General features: G+C 43.4%; 1 protein-coding gene across 4 annotated transcripts in view; it reads left to right on the top strand.

Moving 5' to 3' along the window:
- Window positions 1–20,695, top strand: part of larp1 (La ribonucleoprotein 1, translational regulator) — a 106,691-nt gene that overhangs the window by 13,156 nt on the left and 72,840 nt on the right. For 3 of the 4 annotated variants that reach the window (XM_078536080.1, XM_078536078.1, XM_078536077.1), the window contains exons 2-3: window positions 10,532–10,593; window positions 19,793–19,852. In XM_078536080.1, coding sequence (XP_078392206.1) covers window positions 10,534–10,593; window positions 19,793–19,852 — 120 coding nt within the window. In that variant the 5' untranslated portion in view covers window positions 10,532–10,533. The remainder of the gene's footprint in view (window positions 1–10,531; window positions 10,594–19,792; window positions 19,853–20,695) is intronic. The other variant, XM_078536079.1, reaches the window with a different exon arrangement.

Raw genomic sequence — 20,695 nt, 5'->3', positions numbered from 1 at the left:
GAAAACACGAGTTTCCCAACAGGCTTGCAGGATTTCTTATTAGAGAGATTAGACCTTCTGCCTGCACTATCTGGTATACAAACACCAACTGACCACCCTTCTGTTTTTCCCTGTGTCTCTGGATCCCTGTTACTAGGCAACAGCACAGTTTTTCCACGTTATTTTTTGAACTTCACTGAATTACTAACCCCTTGGTAACCCATCTCTTCACTTCAAGAGTTGTAAAACCTCATTTAAAAATGCACCTATACAAACAGTGCCCCAGACTTCCTGACACCATGCTAAAAAAAAATCCTCTAAATCAAACTAAAACCAGGTTTCACCTTTCTTAGCACCCAAACACAAAATATAAATTAAACTTAAAGCTATACATTGTTCCTAGCACCTCCCTGCAGAAAAAAAGAGGCGTTTTCATTTTCTATTACAATCTCTTATCACTAACTCTATTTTGCTTATACAGATTACATCAAATACACAAGGACTTTTCCAGATAAATCACATTATACATAACTCCATTTTGATCATGACGTTCTGACTCCTCCATATTTGCTGTTAATAAAGCATCTGCTATGTTATTGTCTTTTCCTGCTACATGAATGATTTTCAAATTGTATGGCGGTAGCATTAAACTCCAACAAAATAGTCTCAGATTCTTGGTTAGGGAACTTTGCTAAAAAGGTTAAAGGGTTATGGTCCGTATAAATAAGTCCTATCAGAGTTGTTGGATTTGTAGATTCCAAAATGCTGTAAGACCCAGCACCAAACTCAAAGTCTCCTCTTCCACATTTGAGAATTTCTGCTGGCAAGAATTTAACTTCCGCAAAAAGTAACTGACTGGATATTTGATCCCCATCTTCTGTAATAAAACTGCACCAGCACCTATGTCACTGGCATGAACAGCCAGTTCAAATGGCTTTGGTGTTGCCAAAACCAGTGCAGTAGTCAGTAAAGCTTTCAAACTGTCAAAGACACTTTGATGCTCTTCTGTTCATTCAAATGTCTTGCCTTTTTTAACGAGCTCGCCAGGGGAGCCACTACAGTGCTGAAATTTGGAACAAACTTCCAATAGAATCTACTCTTTTTGATATGCCGCAGAATCTCACAGTCTTAGGCACTGGAAAAACCAAAATAGCCCTTATTTTTGCTTCCCTAGGTGCTACTTGACCATGTCTCACAGTGTGGCCCAAATAAGCCCCTTTTGCTTTGGCAGATTCACCCTTTGCTAAGTTAATGACCAAATTAGCTCTTTGTAACTGGTCAAACAATTCATTTAATTGTAAATATTCCTTCCAGGTTTGGTTGAACACAACCAAATCAATATATACAATGCAGTTACATAATCCTTCAATGACTTTGTTGGTTAATCTTTGAAAAGTTGATTGTGCATGCTTCATTCCTAAAAGCATAACTTTATATTGATTAAAATCTCTCAGTTACAAAAGCTGATACTTTTTGGCTGTATTTGTCAATGGAACTTGCAAATATCTCTTCAATAAATTATTTTTTGTAATGAACCTTCCTTGTCCAATCTGCTCAATACAGTCTTCTAATTGTGGAATCTGATATGAATCCGCCTTTGTTACCGCATTGACTTTGTGATAATCTATACATAATGGTTGTGACCCATCTGGTTTCTGTACCATTACGGTTGGTGAGCTCCATCTTCTGTGATTTGGTTCAATAATGTTATTTTCCATCATGAACTTGATTTCTTCCCTCATTTGGGATAACTTTTCTGGATTGAATCTGTAAGGATGTTGCTTTATGGTAACATCATGTATGGCCAAAGGTGTTTTCCCTGGCCTATTTACACCAATTGATTTATGAGTTGTAATAGCTTTTGTAAGTCACCTCGACAGTTTTCTGGAAGGTACCATAATTCTAAATCTAAATTTTTAAGCACCTCCGTATTATCCAATTTGATTACTGGAGGGTCAACTTTAGAATTTGAACTTCTGATTCATTCTCAAATGGCTCTGATATTTTTATTTCACGCCCTACTTATTTCACTACTGTAAACACACCTATTTTCTCTGTCATAATATCTCTTTAATATACTAAGGTGACAGACTCGCTGATTTTACCTCCTGCCTGGAGTACTCACTATATAATTTACATAATTGCGTTTCTTTTTGATTTGACATGGTCCAGTGAACCTTGCTTTTAACAGTTCACCAGAGACAGGCAACAACAACACACCTTGTCTCCAGCAACAAAATTTTGAGCTTTGGAATTTTTATTTGCTCTGGCTTTCATTGTTTGCTGAGCGATTTTCAAATGTTCTTTGGCCAACTCGCACACTTTGGTTAATCTTTCCTGGGAATTTGACACACAAGTCAAAAGTGTAGTTTCTGAAACAAAAATAAAAATACCTGGAAAAACTCATCAGGTCTGACAGCATCTGCGGAGAGGAACACGGTTAACATTTCGAGTCCGTATGACTCTTCAACATTATCTTGTAGTTTCTGAACTTTGGTTTATAAATTTTTCTTTAATTAATTTAAGGGGTCCTCTCACTTCATGCCAAGTATTAGTTCAAAAGGACTGAATTCTGTGGACTCATTAGGGGCATCCCTAATAATGGCAAACAGTAAAAATTAAATTCCTTTATCCCAATCATTAGAACATTCCTGACAATAGGCTTTAATCATGGCCTTTAAAGTTTGATGCCATCTTTCTAATGCTCCTTATGATTGTGGATAATCTGAAGATTTAAATTGTTTTATTCCCAAACTATTCATTTATTTCTTGCAGGATATCTTATTAGAGATATTAGACCTTCTGCCTGCACACTCTGGTATACACACCAACTGACCACTCTTCTGTTTTTCCCTGTCTGTGTGTGTCTCTGGACCCCTGTCACTAGGCAACAGCACAGTTATTTTTTCTACTTTTTTTTTAACTTCACTAAATTACTCTCCCCTTGGTAACCCATTAAAAATGCATGTATACAAACAGAGCCCCAGACTTCCTGGCACCCAGCTCAAAAAAAGCCTCTAAATGAAACTAAAAACAGGTTTCGCCTTTCTTAGCACCCAAATACAAAATATGAATTAAACTTCAAGTTATACAATGTTCATGACAACAACATCTTCAAATTTCCCCCCCAAGTCACAAAATCCTGGCTTGAAATATATCGCTGTTCCTTCATTCCTGGTTCAAAACCCTGGAACCCCTTACCTGACAACTTTTGAGAGTATTGTCACCAGATGGACTACAACGGTTCAAGGAAGCAGCTCACCACCACCATCTTAAGGGCATAGATGGACGGGCATAAATGCCAGGCTCATGAGCAATGCCTGCATTCTGAAAATGGATTTTTAAAAATCAGTGTGTTAAAGATTTTAGTGGGTCAAGAACAAATTGAAAAAACCATCAACTAGGCATTAAAGGTTTTGTTGTAGTGCGCTGAAGCAGTTCCAAGGGCAGTGCTGCTGTCTGGTATATATTATGCCAGGTCCTCCCTGGTGTATATTACACTGGGTGCTCCCTGGCCTATGTAACACAGGGTGCTCCCTGTCAGTCATTCCAGCCTTGGCTCAAATACAGAACAAAAATACGTTTTCCAGAAGTGAGTGGCTGCTCTTAACATCAATGTAACACTTGACCAAGTGTGGCATCAAGCAGTCTAGTAGTATTGAAGTCAATGGAATCAGGAGGAAACCTCACTGGCTGGAGTTATATCTAGCACAAGAGGAAGCTGGTTATGGTAGTTGGAAATCAAACATCTTAGGAAATTGCTGCAGGAGTTCCTCAGGATAGTGTGCTAGACTCCATTTTTCCTGCTTCATCAATCACCTTCCTTCAATCATAAAGTCAGAAATGGGGATGTTCACAGATGATTGCAGTTGCATTTGCAACTCCTCAGATAATGAATCAGTCTGTGTTCACATGTTGCACTGCCTGGACAACATTCAGGCTATGGCTGATAAGTGGCAAGTAGCATTTGTGCCAGGCAACTGGCAGGTAATGACTATAAAGAGAGGTAACCACCTCACCCTTGACATACAACAGCATTACCATTGTTGAACCCCCCACTATCAACATCTTGGGGATCACAGTTGACTAGAAACTTAACTGGACCAGCCACACACACACACTGGCTACAAAGAGCAGTTCAGAGACTTGGTATTCTGTGCTCAGTAGTTCACTGTCTTCTTAAAGCCTTTCCACCATCTACAGGGCACAGGCAAGTGCAGTTCTGAGAACACTCAGGAAAGTCTACACAGAATCACAGAATAGTTACAGTGCAGAAATAGGCCATTCGGCCCATCGTGACTGCACCGGCTCCCTGAGCAATCAAGGACAAAGCACTCCATTTTATTGGCACCCCTTCCGCCACCTTAAACATTCACTCCCTCTATCAGCGCATTGTAGCTGCAGTGTGCATCTCTCAAATGCACTGCATGAAATTGCCAGACTTTCTCCGATAACACCTTCCAAACCCTCAACCTTTACCGATAAGGGTTGCAGTCACATAGAAAGATCACCACCGTTAATTTCCCCACCCAAGTCGCAAGCCATCCTGATTTGGAAATATGTTGCCACTCCTTCCTGGCTGGAACAAAATCCTGGAACTTCCTCTTTAATGGCACTGTTGGGAGTCCCTTCATCACATTGATTACCGTGGTCCAAGTCGACGATTCAGTGCCATCTTCTCGAGTGTAATGTAAGATGAACAATAAATGCTGACCATGTGAGCAATGCCCACACCCCACGGGTGAATTTTAAAAATCACCGTGATATGGTAGACCTGAAGGTACTTTCTGTACAATAGTGCTGTTGCCAACAATGGGGCTGCTCCTGGTAGACTATGCTTCATTTAACTCTCAACTGTTGAGACCTGAGACCAGGGACGTGAGTTAACACCATATAGTATTTCACTGACTCTGTGTCTAATTTAAAACTGAAACTAAATAGGTGCTAATCCATCTGATTGGGAAGTCTTGGATGGGACTATGGGGAGAGCAGGATAAGCACATTCCAGATCCATCTTTGGCTTTTGACTTCTCAATTAGATGGGATAGGAAGGAGGGTCCAATTAAAATCTGCAACCGTTACAGTGGTTCAGATACTAACGTGGTCCTGCATAACCAAACCCTCGATAGCGTCTATTCTTACTGGAAGTCACTTGGTGTGCAGCCAATGACTCGGTGAGTAAATTTGTACACCTACATTAAACCAACAAAGCCCACTCGATGGTAAAAATTTTTGGAATAGCATGTGATTCCCTTGAGTGTAATAGATAAATTCTGTTCATACTTTGGAGCTGGGCAGGAGTATAGGAGAATTGAAGCTGGGAGGTGTACTATTTCCCCCACTTAAGTAATTTTTTTTCAACTCCCAAACACTGGGCTCAGAGTAACTGCAGAGGAGAACATTTAACTTATGGTAGATGCAGTGTAGAATTGTAGAACTTGCCTGATTCAGCTGTGTTCAGTGATAGTAACACAGTAACTGTGAGATTCAATTCAGGGTAGCAGGTTTTGGCGGAGTTTGGGAGGTAATGTTGCAGAAATATTGGAAATGAGAAAACGCTTGTACTGAACTGGTCACAAAACGGGCAGCCTTGAGGGCTTAGACCTCTGAAAAATGGACATCGATTGATTGACGCATGTCTTAACTTGCAGGGTGATGTGGTGCGATTCTCGTAATACTTCCAGTGCTAGTTTTGCTGAGAATAGTGCGGCTGGAACCTTGAACACTGTCCCATTTCGAACCACCTTTCTCCTCATCAGCCATCCTCTGAAATATGAGCAGTTTCACCCTGATTGCTTGGTGAAAATTGGGGCGAGCTCGTCCAAACTCAGAATAGGCTAGACTTGGACCCAGGTAACAGGGAGAGGGTGAAATGGAGTGTTTTACAATATTAAATTTTAGCTTCATGTTATAAAATGGATCTATATAGTGTCTCGGCCTTTGTCCTCCATGCATTTTAAGGACAGAGACTGATAGGAATGTGCTCTTGACCCCCTTAACTGATAACGCAAGCATAATGCGCCGAAATAGGAAATAATTGCAAATATAATGCTGTGACGTTCAGAATCATCATTGGATTTTGATCGAAGATGTTTGTTTTCTAGTGTGTCACATGATACATTAACTGTTCTGATGCTACATCACATCTGCTTACATCATAAAGCAACTGTCTCCTTGTTTACCTGTTTCAAACAGAAAGAGTTCCTCTGGTGTATTTAACAGACTCTTTATTCTGTCGCCTAATGAAATACCGCAGTGCCAAAAGTTTCCATATCACCAGTAGCCACATTCAAGCATGAGTGAGGTGTTACAGGAGTTCACTATGCCTGCGGCAACAGCCCCATGTGCCTAACTTGAGAAAGGTAACCCCATTCTCCTTGAATACAGAGAGGTGTTTGAACTTTTAAATTTATTATCTCACCGAGTCGCCGAACTAAAACTTCCACCAGCTTTGTTCATATATGATGTGACTGTGTACCTGAATCTAACGCAGAGAGACTTAGCGATGTAACTATTAATGGCTGTGGTACTTTCACTCTACCTTGCGAGCTGCAGGGAGCATTTCTTGGTGTTTTTAATTTACTTTTTCCTGGTGCAGGTTTCTTCAGTGGGATTTAACATCAGGTTTATTAGTAACGTTGTCGAACCACAACTTGCCATAAATCGATGGTGATAAATCGAATAAACTACGGTGCAATTGAAAAGTTGACAGCCAATACACTGGGTGTTTTGTCACTCTGTATGCGCTTGTTTTTCTGGAAGTTTCCACCCTCTCTGCACCTGTCCCTGACTGTCATTGTGGTTTAATCTCACATGACTCTCTTCTTTTCTCTCTCTCTCTCTCTCTCTCTCACACACACACACACACACACCCCACACCCCGAAGTTGATGAATTTCACTGGGATTCAGTCCCACAGACACCAATTTTCCCCCTCCTGCTCTGACTGTCACTGAGGTTCAGTCCCACAGGCCATAACTCCTACCCGTCTGTCCTGAAGCTGCTGGCCTTCACTGCAGTCACCAGTATTCATGATGCACGAGCGTTAGTGGTGAGTGCCTGAAGATGATATGGCTGATCTTTAGATTGTCGTCACATAGCATGGACACAGGTGCCTTTCCAGTTGGGTTATTGGTATTGTGATTCATTTTCCTTTCCCTAATCTCTCCACGCTTAAAAGGGAAACAGCTGCCTTGTTTAAATCATGTAAATCCTGAAGATATTTAACAGATCAGTGACATTACATGTAAAATCTTACAGATTAATAGTGCAATTCTGTAGTCATCAGGCTATAAACAAATCAATAAATTGGAGTGGGTACGCGAAGAGCAACAGGACTAGATCCCAATATGAAATGAATGGGTTTTGAGGAGAAATTAGAGGGGATTAAACCCAGAATATTACTGCAGAGTAAACAAGAGAAGTGATGACCATAGGATATCGGAAATAGCTAATGCAGAAGTGCACAGAGAACTTGTAGCAGGTGAGTGTTAAATTGGAGGCATTGATGGAAACAAAACATTAGGCAGGCTTACATGGCAGTCATGGTGAGAGTTACTGTCTTAGTGGAAAGGATTATATAGCATAATGTTAATTTCTAGCAGCTACAATGAAACAAACCTTTTGATCCAACTATGGTGTGTTGGTTTTATCTTCCATGCAAGCAGATTCATGCTTGCTGTTTTCCCTGATCCCTTGATCTCCCTTTCCTTTAGCCGCCTGTCCAAATTATTCTCAAATATTGACATGATCTGTGCTGCAATCACAAGTGCAGTTGTCCACCTGACAGCCTCGCAGTCCACCGTTTAACAATAAAACTTACTCCTGCTCTGTCCTGAATTTCAGGTATTCAGTCTTGAATCTTGCTCTGGACTCCTCAGCTATTCTGACTCTTTCATTCAGCAGGAATGTACTCAGCTACAGCAGATTTATGGATACAATCTAGAACCTGCAATCCAGAAATTCAAATTTTGGCAAGTTGTGAAATTGAAATCTGATACTTTGTGAGAGGGTACCAAAAAAAATGACCACAAAAGCTGCCAGGTTGTTTATAAAAGCTTGGTAGGTGATAAAAGCTAGGTAGGTGACCAATGCCTATCGGGGAAGGGAACTCCGTCTGGCCTACACTTGGATTCCAGCCCCACACTGTGACAACTAGAAATGGGTACTAAACACTAGATTGCTGGTGTTGCCACAGCTTAAGAACAAATAAACAAAAGTTATAGATGAAGCAATGATGATGTGGGAGTTAAAGTACAAGAGTAATGAACTTTGCGAGAGCTAATCTGCATAGGGAATGTGAGATTAAATGCTGGGAGAAAAAGCTATTGTTATCCCGGATTTAGAATAACATAAAACAAATAATTTCTACTTATGCTAAATGTTTAAAATATAGATATTAAGGGAAAAACACAAAAGCAATGTTGTTACTTCCAGCCTCGACTATTCAAATGTCCTTCTGGTCAGCCTCTCATCTTCCATCCTCAAACTTGAGGTCATCCAAAACCCTGCTGCCCATATCCTAACTCTCACCAACTCCATTTAGCCATTACCCCTGTGCTCGGTGACTTAGACTGACCCCCCATTCCAGCACACTAGAATTCTCATCCATGTTCTCAAATCCCCTGTGGCCTTGTCCCAACCTAACTCTGCAAGTTCCACCAGCACTACAACCCTTTGAAATCTCTGTGACCCTCCAATTCTGGCCTCTTGTGCATCCATGATTTTAATCATTTAACATTGAATGACCATGCCTTAAGCTGGCTAGGCCCCAAGCTCTGGAATTTCCTCCCTAGGCCTTTCTACCTCTTTATCCTCTTCTAATATCCTCTTTGGCCAAAAGTTTACTCACCTGCCCTAATGCCTCTTGATTGTTTCTGTAAAGCACCTTAGGATATGTTAAAGGTGCTGTATAAGTGTTGACATTCAGTTGCTTGAGTACTCAGCCTCGCTCATGGTGACGTTGACAACTACTGACTTAATATTAATACCTTAATGTAACCATTTTAGTATCTGTAACCCATATGATTTATTAACCTGTACAGTATCTTTGTATAATGCGTACGTCATCTTGATGACAATCAAAGTATCTCACTCCACTGCAATTTTATACCTGAATGGCACAAGTGGGGGAATAAGTACTTTAGAACAGTGGGTTGGGGGTGAAATTTGATTATCCAAGATTTATGACAATGATGATAACTAAAATTACTCACATCTTGATGCAATTGTTTTGAAAGAAATTTAGAGTGCTATTTTGAGAATGATAATATCAAGCTCTTGATTCTGACATTTTCTGTGGTGGGACAGTTAATGTGGATGAAATTTGACAAGTGAGCAATGGGTTGTAGGTTGGCATGGATAAAATATGCGAGCAAATATTGGGTAAGGACTGGCATGGTTAGAATGTGGGAGCAAGTGCGGGGCAGTGTGGATAGAAAGTACGGACACCACAGTTCTTAATGGTGTTCTGTATTCTCAGTGTGTCTTATTTGAATGGGGCTGGGAAGGTGAGGTACGGGGGAGAGGAAGAATTTATAGATTGTCACAGATAAGATCCAACAATGAGCTGTTGTAGCAGCTCAGGCATCTCCAAATTCTAATATTGCTCAGGATATTGCATTGTTATAAATCTGGTGTTTTAGGATTTTTTTTTTGTTTTTACAATTGGCCAGTCATCAGCCAAGTTGGCTTTCACTCAGTCATGTGTTGAGCTGGATTTCTGTTGTGTCTCTACCCATTTGGGGTTAAAGTTTATTTCCTGCTGTAACACTGATTATTACATCATCATTGCACTTCTGACCAATGAGGAGCCACCTTTTCTGAGCTCAGAAGATGCCCTCAGTGAGGACAGAGGTGCCTGGAATATGTGCCATCACGCAGCTGGAGCCCTGCTTCCAGGGTACGGCCTTGCCTGGAAACCATTTCTAGAAGTGACATGGCCCTGGGAGGCACCTAGTTCCAGGTAAACAATGCCTGTGCCTTTCCTCAGCTTTTGCACCACGGAGAGAGAGCGTGAAGGAGGCAAGAGCTGGCACCGAGGTGAGTATCTGCCCAGCCCATAGAAAATCAGTGATATAAACCTCTAATAACAATAATACTGTATGAGCAAGAGTGAAAAATAGTCACAAGTTTACTGAGTTCTAATGTCAGTGGTTTTCTCTGCTCTCTCAGGTATGAGCTTTGCTTGCATGGGGTGGGAGAAAGGAAGGCATGTTGGGAAGGGAAGGTATGGGTGTAAGGGGGAGGCTATGGGAGGGGAATTGTGTTGAGGAGAGAAGGTGGGGGTAGTGTGGGTGGTGGAGTAAGGGGATGGGGAAGAGTATGAAGGGCAGGGTGATAGTTTGTGGGTTGCTGAAGGTTCCCCCACAGGCTATGGTTGAATCCAGTGTGAGGTCACAGCCTCCCTATGCCATCACCCGGGGTCCTCGATTGATCTCGCCTGTCATGGGTCAACAATTGAGGGCAGCTATCGGCCAATTGGCTGTCAGTATTCAGGCCAGGTGTGACTGAATAAACATTGATGATGGTGTTCATCTTTTCCTCCTCTACAGAAATGCCAGCACCAGCTAAAGTCGTCAAAGCAGGGAACCCAAGACCAAAGAAAGGAGCCAAGGTAAATGCAACCAACTTTCACAGATACTTATAATTTTTAAATTTTCCGTTGGATTTTTTTTGTTAAATGATACTTGCTCCATCAACTCATCATGGCCCCACACCCCCATATATTGAAGACAAGGACCTCTGGATTCTGAGTTTGTCATCTCTGCTAGTGTTGTGATTTGCCAGGTCTGGTGTGGTGATGCTCTTGGCCACTGTGCACCTAACTTCTAACTGGCCCAGTAGGATGAATTAGGAAGTTCATGAACATTGATGTCAAAAACTACGCTTTGATGCCAATTTTCTGTGTGTGGGTGTGCACCAACTGCTACAGTACAATGTGTTTAAGTCTTCCCCTCCCTCTCTCCCCCCATCTTTGTATTGTGGGATGCCATGTTTCTCTGTCTCCAAGGGACCCATCATACTGTTTGCTTTATTCATTCATGGAATGCAGGCATTGCTGGCAGGTTCAACTTTTTGTCCATCCTTAATTTCCCTTGAGAAGGTAGTAATGATAAACTGCCTTGAAGAGCTACAGTTTGTGTGGTGAAGATTCTCCTGTAGTCCTATTAGGTAGGGAGTTCCAAGATTTTGACACATTGATGATGAAGCCACTATATTTCTAAGTCAGGATGTTATGTGGCTTGGAGGGGAACTTGCAGGTGCTGGTGTTCAAATGTGTATGCTACCCTTGTCCTTCTAGGTGGCAGAGGTCAAGGGTTTGGGAGGAGCTCAGAGAATTTTTGGTGAGATGCTGCTGTGCATTTTGTAGATGATACAAATTATGTTCATGTGCCGGCCTGGAGGGGGAAGTAAATGTTTAAGGTGATGAATGAAGTTCTGATCAAGTGAGCTGTGTTGACCAGATGGTGTTGAACAACTTGTGTTGTTGGAGCTGCTGTCATCCAGGCAAATGGAGAATATTTCATTATACTACTGACTTGTGCCTTTTAGAAGATGGAAAGCTTTTAGAGAGTTAGGAGATGAGACATTTGGCTCATAATATCCTACCTTTGACCTACTCTTGTAGCCACAGTATTTATGTGGCTGACCCAGTTAAGTTTCTGGTTAATGACCTGTCAGATATTGATGGTGGAGGATTTGACAGTGGTAATGTTATTGAATGTCATAGGGAGATGGCTAGACAGGCTTGTTGGAGACGGTCATTGCTTGGCAATTGTGCGCATGAAATGTTATTTGCCATTTATTAGTCCAAGCCCTGAATGTTGTACAGCCCTTGCTTAATTTGGGCACGGACTGCTTTACTACCTGAGGAGTTGCAAACGGAACTGTAAAATGTGCAATCACCAGCAAACACCCCCATTTGTGAGCTTTTGATGGAGGGAAGGTCCTCGATGAAGCAGCTGAAGGTGGTTGAGCCTAGGACACTGGTTTAGAGAACTTTTGCAGTGATGTCCTGGGGCTGGAATGATTGACCTCCAACATTCACAACCATCTTCCTTTATACTAGACATGACTCCAACCAGAGGAGAGTTTTTCCCCTAATTTCCATTGATTTTAAGTTTTCAAGAGTTCCTTGATGCAACATTCTGTCAAATGCCGACAGCTATCGCCAGCCTTCCCGTTGCTCCCCACTCGCCGGCCTGGCCAGTGTGCAGGAATGAGTGAGTGATTGAGTGTTGGGATTGCTGGTGGGCAGGAATGAGTGAGGGGGTGTTGGTATGGCCGGTGGGCAGGAATGAATGAGTGAATGTTGGGATCACCGGTGGGCAAGAATGAGTGAGGGGACGTTGGGATAGCCGGTGGGCAGGAACGAGTGAGGGGATGTTGGGATGGCCAGTGGGCAGGAATGAGTGAAGGGGTGTTGGGATGGCTGGAGGGCAGGGATGAGAGACGGGGTGTTGGGATAGCTAGAGGGCAGGAATGAGTGAAGGGGTATTGGGATGGCTAGTGGGCAGGAATGAGTGAGGGGGTGGATGGGATGGCTGGAGGGCAGGAATGAGTGAGGGGGTGTTGGAATGGCCGGTGGGCAGGAATGAGTGAGGGGGTGTTGGGATGGCTGGTGGGCAGGAATGAGTGAGGGGGTGCTGGGATGGCCGGTGGGCAGGAATGAATAAGGGGGTGTTGGGATGGCCGGTGGGCAAGAATGAGTGAGGGGGTGTTGGGATGGCCGGTGGGCAAGAATGAGTGAGGGAGTGTTGGGATGGCCGGTGGGCAAGAATGAGTGAGGGGGTGTTGGGATGGCCGGTGGGCAAGAATGAGTGAGGGGGTGTTGGGATGGCCAGTGCGCAGGAATGAATGAGGGGGTGTTGGGATGGCCGGTGGGCAAGAATGAGTGAGGGGGTGTTGGGATGGCCGGTGGGCAAGAATGAGTGAGGGAGTGTTGGGATGGCCGGTGGGCAAGAATGAGTGAGGGGGTGTTGGGATGGCCGGTGGGCAGGACTGAGTTTTGGGGTTTGGGATAGTGGTGGTGAGTGAAGCAGCAGCAAGTGTTTAAAGGAATTACAAAACATCCGCAGTTACAGTGCAGATCCTGTCTCTGTAGGGGGGAGGCTTTTCTCACAATATTTTGAATTTTTCGCCCTTGTTTTTGCTTTTTCACGGGCCATTTTGGAGCTCTCATGAGTGAATTCACCCACTATGATTTTGCTGCTGATGATGGCCCACTATGCTTCATGGATGCCCTGCTTTGGTTTGCTAGATCTGTTCTGAATATTTCCTGTTTTCCCATGGGGATAGTGCCACACAACACAATAGTGTGTCCTCAGTTTCAAGGCAGGACTTGGTCTCTGCAAGGACTGTTGGAGATAACACCTAGCAATTATGTCATGGATAGACAGATTGGTGAGGACAAAGTCAAAAGGATGGGTAGCAGATGCATGGGAGCACCAACACCTGTAAATTCCCCTCCAAATCATAAACAATTCTAGGTTGGAAAGATATCGCCATTCCTTCACTGTCGCTGGATCAAAAACCTGGAACTTCCTAACAGCTTTCTGTGTGCCTACACCACATGGACTGCAGCGGTTCAAGAAGGTAGCTCACCACCACCACCTCAATGGCAATTAAGGATAGGCAACAAAGGCCACCCTCATCTTATGAATGAATGAATTAAAAAAAGTTAGCTTTTCCATTTGTGTTTATTCTCTCACCACCTCCTGCAGGCCCAGTCTGTCAGTTGTTTCTGTTCCTGATCGAGCTGGCTAAGCCCTCGTGGTGTTATCGAGTCGCTCTTGATGGTAAACATTGAAACCTTCTATATTCTTTGCATTTGTTACCTTCGGTGCTCCTTCCTGGCGGTGCTTAACATGGAGGAGTACTGATTCATCTGAGGGAGGGTAAATAGGTGTAATCACCAGGAGGTTTCCCTGCCCACGTTTGACCTGATGCCATGAGACTTCAGTGGGCCCAGAGTCACTGTTGAGGACTCCTAGGGTCATTCCCCCTTGACAGTATACTACTATGCTGCCACCCCTGGTAGGCCTGTCCTGGTGGGACAGGCCATACCCAGGGATGCTGATGGAGGAGAATTGACATCGGCTGTAAGGTGTAATTCTATGATTATGACTGTGAGGCTATTGCTTGACTAGTCTATTGGAGTTTATGCTCTCTCAATTTTAGCATTGAAGTTAGAGAGGAGGAATTTGCACAATCAATTGGGCTGGGAGTGCCTTTTTCGTGCTTGAATACAGTACATATGCCGATGCCGGGAGGGCCATCTGGTTTTATTATTTTAGCTTCTCGTAGCCTGGACTAATATGACGATATGAGTTCAGATCCCACTTCGGAACGTCTTGTTCCCCTATGTGCAAGTGTCCTCCTCTACTGTTGGATATCTATTTCTCCGTCCCAAGTGTCTGGTGCATTGGGATGAGCTATTTCACTTGATTCTGCACCATAGGCTTCCTGAGCCAGTAATATTTCTGTTCCTTCCAGTAGGAGAATCTGGGGTTGGTGTAGAACAGTTCCGATTTCTCTACGCCTCACCTTTTATGCTGAGGCCAGTGTAGAACAATTCCAATTCACAGGTGTGTATTTTGCAGATCCGCCCTTTTCCCCTGTTTGTATCTTCAGATTTCAACAACCACTGATCTGTATCAGACATCACCATAATAACCACTTTATGGCTTTCGATCTGGCATGAATTTCATGTGTGTAGAATCTGCTCTGCAGTGTCAAGAGAATGAATTCCCCGAGAAACAACAAGGACTGAGGCTCTGATTTAGAGCAGAAGGTTTTTCTGAAAAATATTCAAAGCTGTCAGTACCTTTTTTATTTTTTATTATTCGTTCACGGGATGTGGGTGCTCCTGGCTAGGCCAGTATTTATTGCCCTTGTTCAGAGGGCATTTAAGAGTCAACCACACTATTGTGGATTTTTTCTCATTCACGGGATGGTGGGCGTCGCTGGCTGGGCCAGCATTTATTGCCCATCCCTAGTTGCTCTTGAGGTGGTGGTGGTGAGCTGCCTTCTTGAACTGCTGCAGTTCATGTGATGTAGGTGCGCCCACAGTGCTGTTAGGAATGGAATTTCAGGATTTTGACCCAACGACAGTGAAGGAACGGTGATATATTCAGGATAGTGAGTTACTTGGAGGGGAACCTCCAGGTGGTGGTGTTCCCATCTATCTGTTGCCCTTGTCCTTCTAGGTGGTAGTGGTCTTGGGTTTGGAAGGTGCTGTCTAAGGAACCTTGGTGAATTCCTGCAGTGCATCTTGTAGATGGCACACACTGCTGCATCTGTGTATCGGTGGTGGACGGAGTGAATGTTTGTGGATGTGGTGCCAGTCAAGCGGGCTGCTTCGTCCTGGGCGGTGTTCAGCTTTTTCAGTGTTGTGGGAGCTACACTCATCCAGGCAAGTGGGGAGTATTCCATCACATTCCTGACTTGTGCCTTGTAGATGGTGGACAGGCTTTGGGGAGTCAGGAGGTGAGTTACTCTTCGCACGTTTCCTAGCCTCTGACCTGTTTTTGTAGCCACAGTATTTATATGGCTAGTCCAGTTCAGTTTCTGGCCAATGGTAACCTCCAGGATGTTGATAGTGGGGGATTCAGTGATGGTAATGCCATTGAATATTAAGGGGCAGTGGTTGGTTTCTCTCTTGTTGAAGATGGTCATTGCCTGACACATTGCGCTTGTGTGGCGTGAATGTTACTTGCCACTCAACACTTCTGGTGAAGATTCTTGAAAATGCTTCAGCCTTACCTTTTTCGCAGGTATGCAGGGCTCCCCCATTATTGAGGATGAGATATTTGAGGAGCCTCCTCCTCCAGTGAGTTGTTTAATTGTCCACCACCGTTCACGACTGGATGTGGCAGGACTTAGATCTGATCGTTGGTCATGGGATCACTTAGCTACTTATGCTGTTTGGCACGCAAGTGTTATAGCTTCACCAGGTTGACACCTCATTTTTCAGTGTCCCTGGTGCTGGTGATGGTGGTGTCTGGGATGTTTTCTGTAAGGTATGATTCTGTAAGTATGACTGTCAGGCTGTTGCTTGACTAGCTCTCTAGCTTGAGACAGCTCTCCTAATTTTAGCCCCCCCCCCCCCCCCCCCCCCCCAATGTTAGTAACGATGACTTTGCAGGGTCGACAGAGCTGCATTGTTGTTTCCGGTGCCTAGGTCACTGCCAGGTGGTCGGTCCGGTTTCATAATTGAATTCAAATTCCACCATCTGCCGTGGCAGGATTCGAACCCGGGTCCCCAGAGCATTAAGATAAAAGCAAAAAACTGCGGATGCTGGAAATCCAAAACAAAAATAAAAATACCTGGAAAAACTCAGCAGGTCTGGCAGCATCTGCGAAGAGGAACAGTCATACGGACTCGAAACGTTAACTGTGTTCCTCTCCGCAGATGCTGCCAGACCTGCTGAGTTTTTCCAGGTATTTTTATTTTTCTTTCCCCAGAGCATTACCCTGGGTCTTTGGATTACTAGTCCAGCGACAATACTCACTACACCATCGCCTCCCCCTAACTCCCTTTGAGCAGCTGCTACACTTTGTGATCTTTGGGAATAGTGTTTTTTCACTGATGGTTATCTTTATTTTCAAATCACCAAATTACATAAGATTTTTACATGAGAGAGCAAATAAAAAAAATAGTGCCTTTCATAATCTTAGGACATCCAAAATGCTTTACAGCCAGTTCACTGCTTTTGAATTGTCGCCATCGTTTTAATGTAGGAAATAAGGTGGCAGATATGGTTTGTTGGTGCTGTTTTTAACATCCTGCAGCTATTCATCACGTGTTACAATCACAATTGAAAGATAAGAGCAAAATGAATTGTAACATGAAAACTGAATTGAACTGGATTCCTAAGCTGCAGCTTGCTCACTTCTGGCCCTTGCAATGGGCGCGGGTTGCATTGGCTGTTGGTGTCTCATGCCCGTCCTTACGGCCATACACTGGCTCAAAGTTTAAAAAAATTCATGTTTGTCTTCAAATCTCCCTTGGCTTGTGTCCACCCAACCTCTGCAACCTCTTGCAGGATTGCCTTCCTTTCTGTCCCTTTGGTGTTCCCACTCTGGACTCCTTTATATCCTTCCACCTCACCACTGCTACAGCTTTGTCACCCAAATCGTGCTGTCTAGAAATCCCTCCCAAACCGCCCCCCCCCTCCTGCTTCTGCTCTCTTCCTTCCCTTTCTGCAAGCGAATCTTTTCTCCCAAGCCTTCACTCATTATTTCTCCTTTCCCTGGCTTATCGTTCTGTTTCAAGTGCTTGTGCAACTTGTTTTTGTAAAATACAGCTAACATTGTGTACATTAAAGACATTGTACAAATGCAAATTGTGATTGGATGTTTGAGGTAGATTGTGCTGAGTGACTCACAGGAATAGCAGGGATCCTCCCTGTGGAGTTCACCTGAGGTGTCAGCTGTGGCTCAGTTCATAGCACCCTCGCCTTTGAATCAGAGGGTTGTGGGTTCATGTCCCACTCCCGGAAACCAAGAACTGTGATTGTACTCGAAAGAGTTGCAATCTGTGACTGTTGATAACTCGAAAGAGTTTCAGACAAACATTCCTGCATCATCTATTTGAACAGGATTTCTGCAGTCAACGTGGCTGGACAGATGTACTGATTTAGGAGACATCAAGTTAATGTGCCCTCGATCTCACCAGACCCTCTGTGTGACCGATCAGGGAAGATTGAAGTCGATGGCTGAGCAAATGACTACTTAAATTGTATTTTCTTTGCACATAACCGGAACGGGGCTGAACAATCGGCTGTCATGTACAGACATAGAGCTGTTTCACGCCAGGGTGATACCACTGACTAAATCTGAAAGTAAGGATTTTAACACTTCAACCAATAAAGGAATTTGAGAAGTGTCCAGAAATGCTGATTCATTACATACTATATTTACACTGCTGATACCAGTATTCGGAATTGACGGAGTTTGTATGTTGAATGCTCTGGGCTCAGAAGCTGTGGTCTCCCACCGCCCTCAGTGAAAGCTAAATTTAACAGCTGCAGCATTGGTGCTTTAAAATACTGCCCTGATTATTTACTGTGTGTCACTTCCTTATCTTCCGCCTGCTTCATGAGCCTACCCAGCACCGAACCCCTGGGGATCCAAAATGTGCTCTGTCAGCTTTCAAGTTGCCAGCCGTATTGGACAAAAGTTAACATTACAAGCTGGTCTCTGTACACATTACAGTACTCTTTCTCTAGGCATTACAAGCCATTCTCTCTACATATTATTGGACACTCTACAGTGAGGAGCAGCTTTCTTTTCGCCTTGCACTCAATGTTTCAAAGAGAGGAAAGTACTTTTGGGCGCAGTGTATTGTGTTGCCCTGGGATCCACCAGAGGAGGATCTCTGGGTGGAATTGCAGATGTTTGAAAACTGGTATGTGTTGTCGACTTGTTCACCAATTTCTAAGTGAATAGGCATCGTCAAAAAGTTACCAACTTGCAAAACAGGTTTTTACACCCATGCTCCCCCTAAGTTAATGCTTTGCATATACAGGGAATGTACTGCAATAACTTCAGCATTTGAGAGTTCAGCTCTTGCTAACCCCCTCAAAGAAATGAAACCATTGTATGCAAAATCTGCAACTGTGATGGGGTTGGGCGAAGGGCTATGGTGGAACGTTCTCTGCTTGGTGTTGGGGGTCAGGCAGTCACTGGCTGAACTTATTGGGCTTGACACATTTACCATTTGCCCAACAGCGCCCCTGTGAAGTGGTCTGCGGTGTTTTACTAGATTAAGTGCTACTGCTGCTGACCCCCACCTCCGTGGCTAAGGTGCAACAGCAGTAAATATTCAGTCACGAACAAAAACAAAAAATGCCAGAGACACTCAGAAGGTTCAGGCAGCACCAGTGTAGGAAGTTTGAGGTATGTTGTCCTGAGCGCCTCACAGGAGTTCCCCAGAGCCTCAGAATTATTTTAATGAAAGGTCAACTCGACCTGAAACATCAACTTTTGTTTCACTATGTTAATGCTGATTATTTTCAGCATTTTTTGGTTTTATTTCAAATTCCCAGCATCCGCAGTACTTTGCATTTGTAAGCATTCAGTCACCCTGTTTTTCAGTCTACAGTGAATCTTTTCCTTATTCTTTCATGGGATGTGGGCCACAGTGGCCAGGCCAGCATTTCAAGCCCATCCCTAATTGCCCTTGAACTGAGTGGCTATTTCAGAGAGCAGTTAAGAGTCAACCACACTACTGTGGATCTGAAGTCACATGTAGGTCAGACCAGGTAAGGATGGCAGATTAAAACAAAAAGCTAAAAGCTACTGCGGATGCTGGTGGCAGTCAATCAAACACAAAGATAAAAACATGGCAAACATGGATGGCAGATTTCCTTCCCTAAAGGGCATTATTGAACCAGATGGGTTTTTGTGACAATTGATAGTTTTGTGGTCACTATTACTGAGACTAGCTTTATATTCCAAATTTCTTAATTGAATTTAAATTCCACCAGTTGCTTTGGCACGATTCAAATCCATGAACATTAGCCTGGGGCTCTGGATTATTCGTCCAGTGTCATTACCACTATGCCACCATTTCCTCTTGTGGCATGGCGTTATGGAGAGTTGGGAAGAGTGACTATTGTCAAGGCAGCTGTCTGTTACTGAGCAAGATTATTGTTCCCTCTGTCAGGGTTTTGAAGTGACAGAGAAGGGTGCAGTTATGGAATCTAATTTTCTTGGTATAAGTGGGCTTTAGACATTGTCAAAGTAGCAGAATTGAGGCCTGATTGTGTTTGAAAATATCTGACGGGGGAATTCTTTTTCTGTTGCAGGTCAGCGATTTTGGTGACACCACAAACTGGCCCACACCTGGTGAAATTGTCAATAACAAGGTATTGTTGTGCCAGGGTTTGTTCACTTTGTAACTTCTGTTGTTAGCAAATTGTCAAAGCTGCGAGTCAAGGAAGGAGGTCTGCAGAAACATTTGGATTTCTGAGGCAGATCCCTGGGGCTAATATAACCAAGTTAGTTTGGTATTGTTGATGTCAGTAAGGCTGCAATTATTATCTCCTAGGAAGGAAGATTGATCGTTTTAGGTTTAAAGAGTCAAGATGGGTTTACATTGTATGGAGAGCTAAAGCAGGAATGATGGAAGGCCGTTCAGCCCCTCTAGTCTGTGCTGCCATTCGTTGGGTTCATGACTGATTCATGTTACATAATACCATCTACCTGCCCTGGCTCTAAATTCCTTAATACCTTTGCTGGCTAAGATCTATTGATCTAAAATTTAAAATTATTAATTCAGCTATGAAAAATGTTTTTTTTATCTTGAATGGTGGCTTTAAAAAGAGGTAAAGTAACGGACATCTGGGGGTGTGTATATATGCAAATCTTTGAATGTGACAGCACAAGTTGAGAATTTGGCTTTATTAATATAGGTAAAGAGTACAAAAGCCAGGCAGTTATGCTAAAACTTTGTAAACTACTGGTTAGGCTTTAACTGTATTATTGTGTTCATTTCTGGTAGGATTCAAGACCTTTAGAGAGAATGCAGAAGAGATTTACTAGTGGTACCAGGGATGAGAGACTGGAGAAGCTAGGGTTGTTCTCTTTAGAGTAGAGAATGTTGTGGGAAGATTGGATAAAGGCTATTCAAAATCATGAATGGTTCTTGGTAAAACAAATGCAGAGAAACACTTTTCAGTAGTTGAATAGTTGGCAACCAGCTGACACGT

This window comes from Cetorhinus maximus, unplaced genomic scaffold, assembly GCF_964194155.1.
Source record: "Cetorhinus maximus unplaced genomic scaffold, sCetMax3.hap1.1 HAP1_SCAFFOLD_888, whole genome shotgun sequence".
Lineage (NCBI taxonomy): Eukaryota > Metazoa > Chordata > Chondrichthyes > Lamniformes > Cetorhinidae > Cetorhinus > Cetorhinus maximus.
Note: the sequence above shows the minus strand (reverse complement) of the source record. Positions and strands in the feature narration are given on the sequence as shown.